Source organism: Typopeltis vanoorti, chromosome 3, assembly GCF_054136105.1.
Source record: "Typopeltis vanoorti isolate ZY-2024b chromosome 3, IOZ_Tvanoo_1.0, whole genome shotgun sequence".
NCBI lineage: Eukaryota > Metazoa > Arthropoda > Arachnida > Uropygi > Thelyphonidae > Typopeltis > Typopeltis vanoorti.
This window is the reverse complement of record NC_143551.1, coordinates 24,524,148-24,542,161: the sequence shown is the minus strand read 5'-3', so window position 1 is coordinate 24,542,161 and position 18,014 is coordinate 24,524,148. Positions and strand designations below refer to the sequence as shown.

At 36.5% G+C, this 18,014-nt stretch overlaps 1 protein-coding gene across 1 annotated transcript in view; it reads right to left on the bottom strand.

The window, feature by feature from the left end:
- The window catches only part of Polr3A (RNA polymerase III subunit A), a 427,591-nt gene that overhangs the window by 205,986 nt on the left and 203,591 nt on the right, over positions 1 to 18,014 (bottom strand). Inside the window, exon 16 of the mRNA XM_090415517.1 lies at positions 717 to 786. Coding sequence (XP_090271643.1) covers positions 717 to 786 — 70 coding nt within the window. The remainder of the gene's footprint in view (positions 1 to 716; positions 787 to 18,014) is intronic.

Below are 18,014 nucleotides of genomic sequence, written 5' to 3'. Positions count from 1 at the left end.
TGCAAACAAAAGAATATGGCTAATGGTACATATGCAATGCTACTGTTACAAGGTAAACATGGGCTTTTCAACTGAAACTGTATGGGCTCTTCAACTGAAAGTGACGATCTCATACAGAAGTAGAGGTTTTTTCTCCTAGAAACTCAGGTTTTTCGCCCCTCAGAACAGGAAACTGGCCATTAGAATACATGCAATTAACATACATAATACTGCCTAATTGAAATACATTTTTGACAAACTGTTGCTCCACCAACCCCTTTCTCCTGCAAACTTCTCACAATTGCCAATAATAAACACATATTACACATGCGGCAACTTATAAAAAATATATATAATGTGAAACCAAAATAAACAAACAGAACTTCAGCGTATCATAAACAGTAACCAGATAAAAAAAAAAATTAATATAACAATCAAAAATTGACTAAATTTTTAACAGCTACATTGATTAAGTGATATTCAGATATTTTTTACTGATGAAAAAAAAAGCAAAGTATACATATGAAGTATCTTTTGAAAAAGTGTTCTTTTTATAAATACTCATCTGGATCAACTCTGTTATAATCAAAACTAAATGCACAGACTAAAACAAAACAATATGAGAGCAAATGCTTCAAGTATAATTGTAATGAACTGTGTTTTTAAAAGTTCATAAATTTATATTATAATAATAATAAAATATAAATATTATCTAAACTATGGAAAAACTTTCTAACCTGTAATAAAATCTTGAATGGCTGCAATAAGTGGCTCTCCACTTCGAGGAGTAATAAGATTATTTTTGGTCTGGAAATAGAAAATTTGTGTATTTCCAGACCAAATTTAATTTACAATCTTTAAACATTAATGAATAATAAATATACAGATTATAAATATAATAAATAGCCAAGATATTAAGACTTCATTACTATAAATAAAATAAATAACTAATAAATAAATGCAGACACAAGCATGTAATTATTTTTAAAATATTGATGATGCAATGCCTCAATCAATTAAAAACAAAAGTAATTAATGAATAGTGCATCATTATATCAATTATTCCCACTTTTATTCCTATAATATATGAACTCATCATTCTCATTTCCAATAGCAAGATAGCTATTTCAATGTATCCCTCTACACACACACACACACAGTTTTCTATTACAGTATATGAAAGTGGATTGTAGTATGTACCAGCAGGATAAATCTCTAATGCCAACAAAAGAATCTGGCTGATGGTACATCTGCAATGCTACTGTTACAAGGTAAACAGAGCTATCCAAGGTGTTGGATAGCTCTGTTTCAAACCAATTTCCATGCAGTGGCACTTTGCCCTCTAGTTTATGCAGTTCGAACAAACATACACTGATAGTCTTTCTTCACACAGGAGCTCTATTCAAACCTAAAAACATTTACAGCACAACTCAATGCTCCACAGGTCCTAATTTCATTAGTCAACAATACAATTATTTTTATAATTGTTTAATTTCTAAATAATAAACAATTTTGTTTATTTTGATTTATTTTTTGTTTATTATTTACTATAATTTAAAAAGATGCAATAATAGGCTGCTGAAGCAACACTTTACCAACACATAATTCCCTTGGGTGAGCATGTATATCCAAATGATGCAATCACCAGAATCTCTGCAAAAGACCATAACAATGCCCCATTTTTTTAAGGATTTGTTACACATATGCTTAAGATCCCTTCTAAATTGTTTATTATACTACTTCCTCTAAACTGAGGGAGTGTAATACACAAGAAACGGGAGAAAATAATGATATAATAAAAAATTGTTCACTTATTGTTGTAGTTTCATAATCTAATGAAACTTAAAAAGGATTGACTGGATGGGTGGTTCAATAATTACTGTAGTGAGGGCAGAAAAGATCATACTGTTGTGTACAAAGGTTACAGCAGTACAGAAGATAATAAAAAATCTAAAGTCAAATGGTTAATCAATTGATTATTGGTTTCGAGGCTATCAAATGAGAAGAAGTACTGTTAGAGAGCTCCTGAAAGATTTGGGATTTTCATTAATTTATTATGTGTTTTCTTAGATTTAATTATGTATTTTTAATATATTTTTGTGCCTTTTAGTGCAATTATTGTACTACAGCATTTTATAACATAATTGCAGAAATATTATTAGCTTTTACTACTCTTAGAAATAGTGCCAAAAACTCGTCCTAACAAGGCCAGTGTGTAAAGCTCAAATTGTTGCTACTAAGGAGAGCATTTGTCGTGATGAACAAAAGCATTGCTGCAGTGATGATAATTTATTTAAGGATAAGTATACATTAGAAATATCTCGATTAAAAGAAATTATTAGAAAATCAACCAGGGAATTGGAAAAGGTGGAAAAAAGTTTGACTAAACTTAGACAGGATAAGAGAAAGTATCAGAACAAGAACAGGCAAGAAAGTACTGAACTTGGTAATCAAAATATTAATAACACCAAGGTAAGACAGTTAAAATTTAAAAAAAAAAAGGTGATATGGTATGGTGATTCAATCTTAAAATTTGCACTTGCCAAGGGAGTCACCACTTATAGTTTTCCAGGAGCAAAAATTAAAAATGTGACAAACTTAACTGAAAACCAAAAAAGAAAAGTAAAAGATGGTAGTTCTAGTAAGTATTAATGATTTAAGTAATGACAAATACGAGGATGGTCTGAAAAGTTCTCGGTCTCGACCACAGATGGCAACACTATTGGCAAGATTTTTTTTCTAAATTGGTACATCTGTCATAAGCATTCATGTGAAATTGCAAGTCATTCTATCAAGTAGTTTGTTTCATACAGCTGTCTAAATCAAAAGCGTGGTCTGCATCCCTTGAAATGGATAAAATTGAGTATCGTGCGATTATAAAATCCTATGTAAAAGAAGATTTAACAGCAAATGAAATTCGTTCGAAGTTCATACAAGTCTATGGGCACTCTTCTGCTTCATTTTCGACAATTAAGAAATGGGTTGCCGAGTTTAAATATGGCCATAACAGCCTTGATGATGATCCACATGAAGGACATCCAAAAAGTGCAACAACACCAGAAATCTGAGATGAATTTTGTTTATTAATTATCTTGAAAAGAGTAAAACAATAACTAGAGAATATTATTCCGATCTTTTAACTAGACTAGACAAAAAAATTCGTGAGAAAAGACCCGGTTTGCAGAAGAAAAAAATCATCTTTCATCAGGACAATGCACCTGCCCACAAAGGTGTTTTGGCAATGGGGAAATTAAGGGATCTGCTCTATGAATTGTTGGAACATCCACCCTATTCCCCAGATTTGGCTCTCCTCTGACTTCTATCTCTTCCAAAAACTAAAACTCTTCCTTGCTGGTCAGCATTTTTCTTCGAATCAAGAGGTGATTGCAGCTGTAGAGGGGTATTTTGCAGATCTTACTAAGAACCACTACAGGGATGGGATAATGGTGCTGGAGCATCACTGGAATAAATGTATTAGTCTTAAAGGAGATTATGTTTATAGAAAAATAAAAATAATTTTTAAATTATAAATTTGTTTTTTCATTGTTATGCCAAGAACTTTTCAGACCACCCTTGTATAGTAAGAGAGAAGATATGAAAGGTCTGTTGGAAGAAGCAAGAAAGAAATGTGAGAGAGCAAAAATTGTAGGATTATTACCCAGATATGCCAGTACTGAGTTAAGGAGGAGGGCAATGATAGCAAATGACTTCACGTTCATGTTGTGTAGAAGATATGGATGCGAGCTTTTAGATATGTGGGGTGTGTTTGATGGCAGAAAAGACTTGTATAAGAAGGATGGCCTGCACTTGAATTCATTTGGTATTAGAAGCCTGGAGAAATTACTTCTTCAGGGAAACTAGATCATCAAGGGAGGAATGGGAAAAATGTGTATGAAAGTTCAGCTATGGTGTGCAAACGTGATAAAGATATGAATGTCTTCGAACATGATCTAAGGAGAAAAAAGAGAAAATTCTAGAACAAGACCATATAGATTGCATATCTAATTATAAGAACAGGCTAGGTGGTAATTTATAATGTTTATACACAAATGTCAGGAACGTTAGAAACGGAGGGATTGAGTTCATTGCTTTATTGAATACGATGTCGCCTAAGATTGTTGGCATTAGTGAAACCTGGCTATCAGAATCAGATATGATAAGTGGGATCAAGTGTAATGGGTATACTATTTTTAGGAATGACAGAAGAGATAGGAGAGGAGGTGGAGTGCTACTAATGATATCAGATGACGTAAGTTCAGTTAGGGTAGAAATACAAGAAAACAATGATGGTAACAATGTCCTGTGTAGCGATGAGTTTTAGTCTACCTGGTGTGAAGGGGAGGTTAGCAGAATGGGGTAAATGATGGGGTGTTGCTACAGGCCTGGTGGTTTACTTGCACGGGATGAAGAAATGCATCACCAATTTAGCCTCATGGGTACCAAACGAATGATCATTACAGGTGACTTTAATTTTCCAAATATTGATTGGGTAGAAGAGAAATCTCATGATAAGAAAGAAGAGGAATTCACTGAATTTTAATAGACAACTTTCTCAAGCAGCATGTGAAAGAAGGAACTCTAGGTCAAAGAGTGTTGGATTTGCTCATAGCGTCAGAAGGGGTCTCTGTTAAGAATATGGCTATTTTACCGCCAATTGGTGACAGTGATCACGCTGTTCTTTCTTAGGAAGTATCTAATTGTATTGATGCTCTGATTAAAACAGATTACATGCTGAACTACAAAGCTAGAAATTACGATCAACTTAGGAGAATACCATCTTTGGTCCCATAGTATCAGTTACTGAATGGGAAAAATGTCAGCAATGCATGGAAATCTTTGAAAAAGTGCTCAAATGAGGCAGTATCTGAACGTATCCCTAGTGTTCGAAGAATAAATAGGTTGGGAGTAGAATGGATGTGCAACCTTATTAAGCAAGCAATCCAAAAGAAGATGATGTGGAAAGAATCTCATTAGAATAAGAGTGAGAGGAGTTATGAAATACATAAAGCTCAGACCAGAAAAGTAACGAATATTGTGAGGAAAGTTAAATCAGAGTATGAAAAGCAATTGGCCATGCAAGCTAAAGGCAATACAAAAAAATTTTATCTTTATGCTGCACACAAAAGAAAGAATGAATGTGGAAGAATAACTTTATTGAATGCAGATTATACTCGAGTGTCATAAGCTAATGAGATTGCTCAGTTAATGAGTGCTCACTTTGCTAAGCTATATCAGCCCAGCTGTATGTAACATAGTGCACAGTGTTACTGCTACATTGGAAGAGTTAGAGGCTCATGAAAATGAGGTTGAAGAGCTATTGCATAACCTGGATAAATATTTGTCTATAGGGACAGGTGGAATATCAACCCAATTGCTAAAGGAATGTTCAGCCAAATTGGCTACACTTTTCATGTTTGAATAACTTGAGTTTGCTAAGAAATGGAAGGAATATATGATAATTCCATTGTACAAGGGTGATGCAAAAACTGATGTGTCTAACTACAAACCTATCAGCATCTCTGGTGTGGTAGTGAAGATTTTAGAGAAGTTGGTAAGAACTTGTATACAGAAATAGGTATACAAACATGCTATACTCCACAAGCAACAGCATAAAGGAAATTCATGTTTTAGTGATTTGCTATAACAGTGTTATGGCTGAGTCGGATAAAGGGAATGGATACACTATGATAATGTTGGATTTTTCTAAGGCATTTTATAGGACGCCACACAAACGGCTGATCATAAACTGGAGAATATGGGATATAAACTCTTGACTTGGATCAAGGGATGGTTGACAGACAAATAACAAAATGTGGTATACAGTGGGTGTGAATCTGCCAAATTTAATGTAACCAGTGGTATACCTCAGGGTTCAGTCCTTGGGCCATTATTGTTCAATCTATACATTAATGACATCAGGTAGAATCTAACATCAGATGTGCAATTGTTTGATGATGATGATAAGATGATAGACAGGGCAATCAGGGATGCTACTGATATTCAGCAGTTACAAAATGATTGAATAGACTGGAAATTTGGGAAAATGAAAATGGATTGTCAGTTTAATGTTAGTAAGTGTAAAGTTATGCACTTTGGCATAATTAGAGTTTCAGCAGCATATTATATTAGTGGGGTTATGCTGCAAGAAACTGAAGAGGCAATTGATCTTGGCATATTGGTGGATAGGAATTTAAAGTTCAAAGGTCACATAGCAAAAGTTGCGAACACAGCTCAGAGGATAATTGTGATGTTGAAGCGAACCTTGACATGTAAGGATAAAGAAGTAATTGTGCCTCTTTATAAGGCTTTGATAAGACCACATTTGGTTACTGCATGCAAATTTGGTCTCCCGAGTTCCTAGGGGTTAAAGAGGCTGTGGAAAGTAAAAAGAAGAGTTACAAAGATTATATCCAGATTATGGGATTTAGATTATGAGGACAGACTGTGAGTAAGTGGATTACAAACACTGGTTAACAGGAGAAAGCGGGGTGATATGATAAGAGGTCTATGAACTTTTGAATGGGTGTTATAGGATATCTACTGGTGAAATTTTTTGTTATATGGAAGATGGAGAGAGAACACCGGGGCATCCATGGAAGTTAAGTTTGTTCACGGTCAAGAAAGGAGCAAGAACTAGGTTTTTCTACCAGAGAGCAGTGAGTGAGTGGAATAATTTGCCCTTAGGATAGTGAGTGCATCTGGTGTGAATGAATTTAAGGATAGGTATGATTAGCTGGTTTGGGTGATTTATAGCGATGAGTCCTTGACTCCCTGGAGGTCTCAGATAACAATAATAATAAATATGTAAATAATATATATCAGAAAGCAAATTTAAAAAGTTGAACAATGCCATATATACACAAAGCAACTACTTATGATCATATGCATCTGTATAATTAATTTTTGATAAAAAGTTATAAACTCCATGCAGTTTATCCAAATCTGAAAACTGTGCTTGAGTGTACATGCCTCAGCCATATCTGTAAACACTGAATTCCTCTCGAATGAAATAAAGACACTCCACTATAAAATGACACATGATAAGCCAAATGTTAATATTTCCACAAAGATGCTTCATCTATCTTCAATAGGTGAAAATATAAAGAGATGTGTAACCTAGGCAGGAACTAGTAGGAACAACTTCCTCTGTTCTGTTTCTATTTATACTGGACTTTTGATGCTTAAATTAATGCAATTTATTTGTCAGTGCTTCCTGCCAGTGTTGAATCCTATAGCTACTCTTTCCTTTTCTGATTATAACTGACTGAAATATAACATCTTGTATTTGATACAGAGAAGGACCTGATCTGTTTTTGTCTTCTTTTTTGTGATAATACCAATTACATCAATGCAGTATTTCTCCAATTTTACTGCCAGTTCTACTTCTTTCCTTTGATAACATATATGATGCCAATCTTGAATTCTGCTGATGTTGAAATTGTCAATACTTGCATTTGAGCACCATTTCTTTCCTTATTAACATGTTCATGTCAGGGCAATTGGAACTATCTTGCTGCCACCTTAACCTTCTGGGTGTGTGGGGGCACACCCTGTAATAATTTCATATTTACACATCGCCAGAAGCACCACATATAATGACAGGTTCTTCATTTGAAACCAAACCTGTATGGGGTGTATGAGTGTGTTTGTTTTAGGACATATTACAAAACAATTAAGAATTCTATATTTAGCTAGTATATTTGAATTATTTAAGAGCATAAATACACTGCTTGAAAAGAAGCCAACGGAATCCCTCCCCCATGAGCAAGGTGCATTATGCCATGTGATAAGTTGCATGTTTCTAGTCAGTATAAATTGGGGGAAAATTATGCTTCCATGTCAGTGCACTGGATCTGAGTGAAATGGCTGAGAAAAGGGAACGCATGAAGTTTGAAAGAGGCATTGTGATAGGGTGTCATGTTACAGGACTATCTGTTCAAAAAATTGTTAACAAGTTGGGCCATTCCAGGTCAACAATCAGTGATAACACTGCAGTTGACTCTCTGTGATGGAAGTGCAGGGAGTCATCTGCAAATACTACCTGCAGTGGATGACCAATCACACTCGTTGAACATGACTATAGGATGCTACAAAGGATAACACATAAAAACTGATATTCGTTCAGCCAACACGTTGAATGCAGAGTTCTAGACATTGACTGGAACACAAATCTTCAGAAAAACATTCAGAACTGAAGCTCACAACATGAGCTTCCATGATAGGACTGCAATATGCAAGCTCCACATTATCCAACACCCTCTACCAAGCAGATGGAGAGATGTGGTGGCAGATGGCTGGTGAACGTCTCTTACCAGAGTGCATAACCACAACTATGAAATTCAGAGGTGGCAGTGCCGTGGTATGGTCCTGTTGTTCCTGGTTTGGCCTCAGACTTCTGTTTGTGGTGCCCCAAACATTGAACTCCAAAAGAGTATCTGAACATTCTGAACCGACCATTGTCTCTTTCAGAAAGATAATGCAGTGTCATAAGGCTGCTGCTGTAGCTTTGATCTCAACCTTGGAGAACATTTGTGGGATGAACTGGGATGTTGGGTGAGGTCCAGGGTTGTCCAAATTGTCCAAAATTCTCACTGATCGTTATCATAAGCTTGCGGAAAGTAAGCCCTGCAGGATTGCTGCAGTCATTACAACAAAAGGAGGAGATGCTACATCTTATGGAGTTGGGTGCCATGGTTGTTTATTCATCACACTATGGTGCCTATTGATTTTTTTTCCCAGCTGTGTATATGAACCATCAGTAATAAGCCATGTGAATGGCGAATATAAGGGGGAGAAAGAACAGGTGTAAATGAGTCCTTGACTCCCTGGAGGTCTCAGATAATAATAATAATAATAATAATAATAATAAATACAAATACTTTCATTACTAACAAACAAATCACACTGGACAAAAAATTTAAAAAAAATTTACAAGTCATGCCCCCAGATTAATTTAGTCATTTCTTATAGATTCTGAGGTGCTGAATAAGAAATGACAATGAAAATGCAAAATTAGCAATAGCTTGTGAGAGATTGGCAATAGGTTCTTATATAATAGAGTAACACGTACTTATCACACATATACCAGTAAATGTCAGCTTCAAGGTTTAACATCACTTTGTCTGTCACTTGTATAGCAACACATCTGCGATCTACATCAAAGCAGAACACAAGGTCATCTGTCTTTTGGAAGTAATGTGCAAATTGCTTATGAAGAGTGCAAAATGAAGTCACTCAGATTGTTTCCTTGAGAAGATTCCATTGAACAAGTAGTCTTGATCCCAGTAACTCCCTTTGGCCTTGGACAGCTCCAGATCATGAACAAGATTGTTCAGTTCTTGTGTGATGCAGGTGATGCACCATGGCTGACATATGGATCATGATTATATGCTGAAGACATATACTGCAGCATATGTTTGGAGCCAAGGCATTGTCCTGATCCCCGATCTTACATCCAAAATAAAGCTGATAAGCCTTTTTCACTAATGGAGTGATGGCCTTTTTCTGGCTTACAAACGTGACTTCCCCACAAATGTAAAAAACGTTATTGACAATATTAACACAAATACGAGGCATCACTACTACTGCTGGATTTACACTGCCGGAATCACTTGTGTAGTACTTGTGAGACAGGAGTAAATGGGAGTGTAGCTCAGGAAGTTGCACAAATACTTGCTCACCCTACGAGATTGATTTCACTTTATAATAATGACTGCATCATCTTATGACCACAATGTCATAAGTCAACTGCACTGCATCAACCAATGATGCAATAGTTCCTGAGGATATTGTGTATGATTGGCTGATGCACGTTGAAATCAGGAGAATGAAATACATTCTTGTAGATAAACTTATACATTGGTTATGCATGACTTTAAATTTTTTGGGAAATCACAACATATATTAAAATATTAATTAAAAAACTTTAATCAATACTTTACTATATTTCGACAATGTTACATTGCCATCTTCTGGGAACATAAAAACTATGATATGTGCACGCAGGCACTAACAATGAGCAAATGAGGCTGAAGAAGGCATCTGAAGTTGGTCCTAGAGTCCTAAAGATGCCCCCCTAGTGGGTTAAATTGGGTTGTCTTGGCTGTTGGGCTGATGTTCTTAGAATGCAAGCTTCCCAAATTTGGGGCAGTCTCATACACCCAAATTTTTTGAGAATTGGGAAGTTTTTTTTTTTAAGAGCTGAGGCTGATTGCAGGAATAATCTTAAGTACTTATATTTGCTGCTGTGTAGAAAAGTGGCTTTCTTCCGGCATATCTTGTGGTGGTTATCTAGTGCATGGTCAGCAAGTCCTGAGTGGCTGTATTGTGAAACCAGATGTAATCTTTGCATTCGGATATCCTGATATTAGCTGTCCTGCTTCTTCGGCTGTAGGACAGTTTACAACTGCAAGGGACCTGGTATACTCCAGGTGGGTGTAGGGGAAGTGGAATTGGCATTCCTTATCCACTGCACCGTTGGTGGAGTGGATAAGGAATGCCAATTTCTTATATGATTTGTAACAGGTAGTCAGCTCATATTTTTTTTTAGGAAAATCAGCCCTATTTCAGTTCACCGTGAACTCAGGCTACTTCGTTTGGCAAGGAAAATTCTACAAACAGATAAAGGCCAACTTCTATATGGAAATCATTGAAGAAAAAGGCTTAAATTGAGCCCCACAAAAACCCACTGTTTGGCTACACTATGTGGATGATGTGTTTGCTATTTGGCCATATGGCTTAGATAACTCCACAACTTCTTAACACACCTAAACAATCAACAGCCCAGAATCCAGTTCACCACGAAAAGGAAAAACAACAACAGTCTCCCTTTCCTAGACACTCTGATTACACACCAGCCTGATGGATCCCTGGCTTTCTATGTTTACATAAAACCAACCATACATGTAGATATATTCACCAGCAATCCCCACCCCCCAACAATATGGGATTACAAAAACCCCTATATAAAAGTGCTAAATTAATTTGTTCAGATAACAATGCCCTAACTATCGAACTGAACCATATCCTTAACGCCTCCTTGGCCAATGGCTATAACTCCCAAAAATCTATAAAATATTAAAACAGTTAACAACAGAGCTCCCCCTTCCTTTTCATAAAACAGATTACACTAAATCTATCACCATTCCTTATATACAGAGAACATCTGAAAGGATAACAAAAATCCTAAAAAAATATAACCTGACTACCTGTTACAAACCATATAAGAAATTGATATCCCTTATTTGCTTCACCAAAGATCAGCCACTTCCCCTACACCAACCTGGAGTATACCAGGTCCCTTGCTATTGCAAACTGTCCTAGTATGGACAAACAGGCAGGACAGCTATTATTAGGATATCTGAACACAAAGACTACATCCTGTTTCACCAATACAGCTACTCAGGACTTTCTGACCATGCACTGGATACCCACAACAGAATACAGTGAGGGAAAGTCACTTTACTGCAGAGCAGCAAATATAAGTATGAAAGATTATTCCTGAAATCAGCCTCAGTTCAGAAAAATTTCCCACCTCAAGCTACATCTAAGGGTCAAAGCTATATAACTGAGTGGACACCTCCACACAGCCTTTAAAGGAATGCAGAACCGACCAGTGCTTGTGACCTAATGTCCAATCCTCACCTTCTTGTGGTTCACCCTGTGAGGTATCTACCTGGATAATGAACGAACAAGAATGGGCTGGCAATTTCGGATTTAGTCAACCAAATTGTATTCTTATTGGCTTAAACCAAAATATCAAATGATGGTACAACATGACAGAATTTCATGTCAGTTGGGGCATTTTCCAGCTAAACAAGATGCAGGTTGTTTTTGCCAAGGAACCAGTGCAAACCGCGAAAGGTCAGCTACTGAAACAAATCCTAAAACCCACCTCAACTCAACATCACGAGAGTTAAAGATCGGTACTATCAACATGAGAAGCCTGAATTGCAAAGAAATGGAGCTAGCTGAGGAATTGGATAAGTACCAGATCGATATAAAAGGGGTGACTAAAACAAAAAAAGGAAAAACTGGTGAGATCTTTCTGAGCAAAAAATACAAAATGTTATATTCAGGCAATGACAATCAAGGAAAAGAAGGAGTAGCAGCATATTCAACACTAAATATGATGCAAATCGTCTTGAATGGCAGGCAGTCTCAAGTAGAGTGATGTGGGCAAATATAAGAATGGGGAATGAGACAATGAGACTTATTTATGCCTATGGTCCAACAGAAAGTTCTACTAAAGTAGAAGTGGAGGAATTTCTTGAGGCTTCACAGAAAGCAACTGACACAATGAAAAATTAAAAGTTGGTTCTTGTCGGGGGATCTAAACAGCAGAGTAGGAAATGATTATCATCATCAAATTTCTGCCATATATGCTCAAGGAGTATACAGGATATGATAGCACTATTAAAGTAATTACTCCATATTTCAAGGATATCTTTCTCCCCATTTTCATTTCACCTTTATCATCTCTAACTCCTTTCCTCCATTCCTAAGCTTCTCAACAGCCCTCCAGAATATTTTGCCACCTTCCTGATATTTATTTTCTATATTCTTACCAAAGTCCTCCCATGACTTCTGTTTAGCTAGTTTTACACAGTGTTTAGCATTCTTGAATTTGTCTCTGTATTCTCTAAGAGCACAAGCTGACTTATTTCACAGGAACTTTTGATATGCTTTCTTCTTTTCCTTCACTGTCTCTTTAACTTCCTGTGTCCAATATGGAGTTCTAATTTTTCTATCCTTGCAGGCAAGTTTACCACATGCCTCTCTAGCTGAATCAATCAGGGCTTTCTTCAAGGCTTGCCACTGAATCTCCAAGGTTTGATTCCTGTTCTCAAACTCTTTCATTTTCTTTTCAATAATCTTTCTGTATTTTGGTCTACAATTCACACTGAGAGCTGCTCAACTTTTATTCGCTTTACAACTTTGTTACATGTTATTCTTCTCAATATAAAATTCAATTTTATGCAGCTCAAGGCTAAATAGTAATCATTTCCATAATCATTTCCAAACTCTGGTGTCCTGCACCAGGGAGAATACATCACTATCAACAATAACATTGTCAATGAGACTTTTGTTATTCCTTGCCTCTTTCCTCCATGTGAATTTGTGCACATTTTTATGTTGGAACATGGTGTTAGTAATAATAACCAATCCATGTCCTGAGCAGAAATCCAACCGATATTTGCCATTATTATTAGCTTTGCTCTTTTTTCCAAATTTTCCCAAAATATTTTTGTATGTCTGACAATCATTTCCTACTCTGCTATTTAGATTCACAACAAGGACCAACTTTTCCTTTTTCATTGTGTCAGCTGCTTTTTTTAAAGCCTCAAAAAAATCCTCCACTTCTATCTTAGTAGAACCTTCTGTGGGACCATAGGCAAAAATAATAAGTCTCATTGTCCAGTTCCCCATTCTCATATTTACCCACATTACTCTACTTGAAACTGCCATTCAAGAAGTTAGCCTCATTTTGTGTTGAATACTATGGCTACTGCTTCTTTTCCTTGATTGTCATTGCTTGAATATAACATTTTGTATTTATTACTCAGAAAGATCTCTTCAGTTTTTCTGTTTCAGTCACCCCTATTATGTCGATCTGGTACTTATCTAATTCCTCAGCTAGCTCCATTTCTTTTCCATTCAGGCTTCTTATGTTGATAGTATCGATCTTTAACTCTGGTGATGTTGAGTTGGGGTGTGTTTTCAGATTTGTTCCAGTAGATGACTTTTTGCTGTTCGCCCTGTTTTCCTGGCGAATACAATGGGGGCCTTGTTTAACCGGGCGACGTCCCAGCCGGCATGAAATTTTGTCATGTTTCACCATAATTTTTTACTTTGGTTTAACCAATAAGAATACAATTTGGTCGGCTAAATCCCAAATTGCCAGCTCGTCCTCGTTCGTTCTGTATCCAAGTAGATACCCAACAGGGTGCACCACGAGAAGGTGAGGATTCGACATTAGGTCAGAAGCCCTGGTTGGTTTTCAGCATTCCTTTATAGGCTATATGGAGGTCTCCTCTCTGTTATACAGCTTTGACCCTTAAGCACCCCTAAAAAGACAAACCTCATCATCATCATCATCATCAAATTCCTGCCATGTACCCTCAAGGGGTGTACAGGATATGACATTACTACATGAAAAAATTACATCATTACTAACTTCCTATCTACAATTTTCCTCCAAATCAGTCTGTTACTTGTCAAGACTCCAACATTATCAGATCTTATATTTCTATCGTCTAAGGCACTTTGTACCATATCAATCCACCTATATCTTGGTCTTCCTCTGGGTCGTTTTCCTGCCAACCTGGCAGAGAACACTTGTTTTGCTAATCTTTTCTCTCCCATTCTATTTAAGTGACCATACCACCTGAGATTAGCTCTGCTAATGCATTCCTGGATGCTGACAATGTCAAGTTCTTTCCTAATATCCTCGTTTTTAATATGATATTGCCATTGATGCCATCTGTTCATGCCTCTAATCTTTCTCAGGACTCTCATATCTGCAGTCTCTAGTCTTTGGTCAAGTGTATTACTTCTGACCCAGCTCTCAGATCCATAAGTTAAAACTGGTTTGAACACTGTCTTGTATACAGCTAATTTAGTGTTACGACTAATTTCTCTTTTATTCCAAATGAGTTTATTCAATTGACTTCCCACCATACCAGCTTTGCTGATTCTGTTGTCTATTTCTATATTTAGTTTACCATCTTCAGTAAAAATTGTGCCTAAGTAGCTGAAATGTTTTACTTGTTCCACAGGTTCTCCATTCAGAACACAGTTGACATTTTCAATGATTCTGCCTATTTTCATTGTCTTTGTCTTTTTATTGCTGACCTTCATACCATATCTATTACAACAGCTATTGAATTTAGTCAGAGAATCTTGCAGACTTGTAGCGGATTTATTTAGAAGTATAACATCATCCGCATAAAGCAAAGAGCTGACATTAACATCTCCAATTTTGATATCAGGTTTAATACCACATTCCTTCATAATGTGATCCATATAGATAATGAATAACAGAGGGGATAATGTACATCCTTGTCTCACACCAGATTTAACATTAAACCATCTTCCTGTACTTCTTCAATTCTAACTGCTGACTCACAACTCAAATAAAGACTAAGTATCGCTTGATATAATGCCCCATTGACACCGTATAACTGCAGCGTATTCAATAGCTTCTCTCTTGGCACCTTGTCATATGCCTTTTCCAAATCGACAAAACTTAAATACAGATCTGTGTTATATTCCCATGCTTTCTCGACTATTTGTCGTAAAGTGAAGATCTGATCCTGACAGCCTCTATTTGGCCTGAATCCAGCTTGTTCTTCACCAAGCTTTTCTTCCACAATTCTTCTCAACCGTTTCTCAAGTATACTTGCATAGATCTTGCCAGGAACACTCAGTAGGGAAATACCTCTGTAATTCTCACATTCAGTTTTATTTCCCTTTTTATATATGGGTACTATGAGAGCTCTAATCCAATCATCGGGAATTCGTCCCTCTGTCCAGGCTTTCTGAACTATGCAGTGCAGCCACTGTAAGACTGTTATACCACCATACTTCAGCATTTCTGGTCGAATATCATCTACTCCTGCTGCCTTTCCACATTTCAAGCCTTTGATGGCTTTTTCTACTTCAAGTATGGATATATATTCCTGACTGCATGCCTGGTCAGTGTTTTTTATCACTGTGCTGTCATCACTACTTGTTTCATTTAGCAGTTTTTCAAAGTAATTACTCCATACTTCAAGGATATCTTTTTCTCCTGTTTTCATTTCACCTTTATCATCTGTAATTCCTTTTACAGCACTCTTTCCTCCATTTCTAAGCTTCTTCAACAACCTCCAGAATATTTTGCCACCTTCTTGACATTTATTTTCTATATTCTTGCCAAAGTCCTCCCATGACTTTTGTTTAGCAAGTTTTACACACTGTTTAGCTTTCTTACATTTGTCTCTGTATTCTGTAAGAGTAAAAGCTGACTTATTTGCCAGGAACTTTTGATATGCTTTCTTCTTTTCCTTCACTGCCTCTTTAACTTCCTGTGTCCACCAGGGAGTTCTGATTTTTTTATCCTTGCACACAACCTCACCACATGCCTCTCTGGCAGAATCAATCAATGTTTCCTTCAGAGTTTGCCACTGAATCTCCAAGGTTTGATTCCTGTTCTCAGACTCTTTCATTTTCTTTTCAATAATATTTCTGTATTTTAGTCTACAGTTCACATCTGCGAGCTGCTCAACTTTTATTCGCTTTAAAACTTTCTTACATGTTATTCTTTTCGATATGAAATTCAATTTTATCCTGCTCAAGACTAAATAGTGATCACTTCCAATTTCAAATCCTCTGTACACTCTGGTATCCTGCACCAAGGAGAAAACATCACTATCAACAATAACATAGTCAATGAGACTTTTCTTATTCCTAGCCTCTTCTGTCCATGTGAATTTGTGCACATTTTTATGTTGGAACATGGTGTTAGTAATAACCAGTCCATGTCCTGAGCAGAAATCCAACAGATATTTGCCATTATTATTAGCTTTGCTCTTTTCTCCAAATTTTCCCAAAATATTTTTGTATGTCTCACAAATATTTCCTACTCTGCTATTTAGATACCCAACAAGGACCAACTTTTCCTTTTTCATTGTGTCAGTTGCTTTTTCTAAAGCTTCAAAAAATTCCTCCACTTCTACCTTAGTAGAACCTTCTGTGGGAACATAGGCACAAATAAGTCTCATTGTCCAGTTCCCCATTCTCATATTTGCCCACATTACTCTACTTGAGACAGATTGCCATTCAAGAAGATTAGCCTCGTATTTTGTGTTGAATACTATTACTACTTCTTTTCCTTGTCATTGCCTGAATATAACATTTTATATTTATTGCTCAGAAAGATCTCACCAGTTTTTGTCTTTTTTGTTTCAGTCACCCCTATTATGTCGATCTGGTACGTATCTAATTCCTCAGCTAGCTCCATTTCTTTGCCATTCAGGCTTCTTATGTTGATAGTACCGAACTTTAACTCTGGTGATGTTGAGTTGGGGTTTGTTTTCAGATTCGTTCCAGTAGCTGACTTTTCGCTGTTTGCCCTGGTTCTCTGGTGAAAACAACGGGGGTCTTGTTTAACCTGGCGACGCCCCAGCCAGCATGAAATTTTGTCATGTCGTACCATCATTTTTTATTTTGGTTTAACCAATAAGAATACAATTTGATCAGCTAAATCCCAAATTGCCAGCCCATCCTCGTTCGTTCAGTATCTAAGTAGATACCCAACAGGGTGCACCACGAGAAGGTGAGGATTGGACATTAGGTCAGAAGCCCTGGTCGGTTCTCCGCATTCCTTTAAAGGCTATGTGGAGGTCTCCTCTCAGTTATACAGCTTTGACCCTTAAGCAAACCTGACCCTTAAAAAGACAAACACAATGAAAACAGGCAGAAACATTGAAAATATCAACTGTGAATGGAGAAATGATTGTCAGACATACAAAAATATTGTGAGAAAATTTGGAGAAAAGAGCAAAGCTAATAATAATGGCAAATACCTGTTGAATTTCTGCTCAGGACATGGATTGGTTATTACTAACACGACATTCCAACATAAAAATATGCACAATTTCACATGGAGAGAAGAGGCAAGGAATAAGAAAAGACTCATTCACTATGTTATTGTTGATAGTGATGATTTCTCACTTGTGCAGAACACTAGAGTGTATAGAGGATTTGAAATTGGAAGTGATCATCATTTAGTCTTGAGCAGGATAAAATTGAATCGTATATTGAAAAGAAGGCACATGTAAGAATGTTTTAGAGCGAATAAAAATTGAGCAGCTCTGAAATGTGAACTGTAAACTAAAATATACAAATATTATTCAAGAAAAAATGAAACAGTTTGAGAACAGGAACCAAACCTTGAAAATTCAGTGGCAAGTCCGGAAGAAAGCAGTGATTGATTCAGCTAGAGCTGCACGTGGTGAGGTTGTCTGCAAGAATAGAAAAATCAGAACTCCATG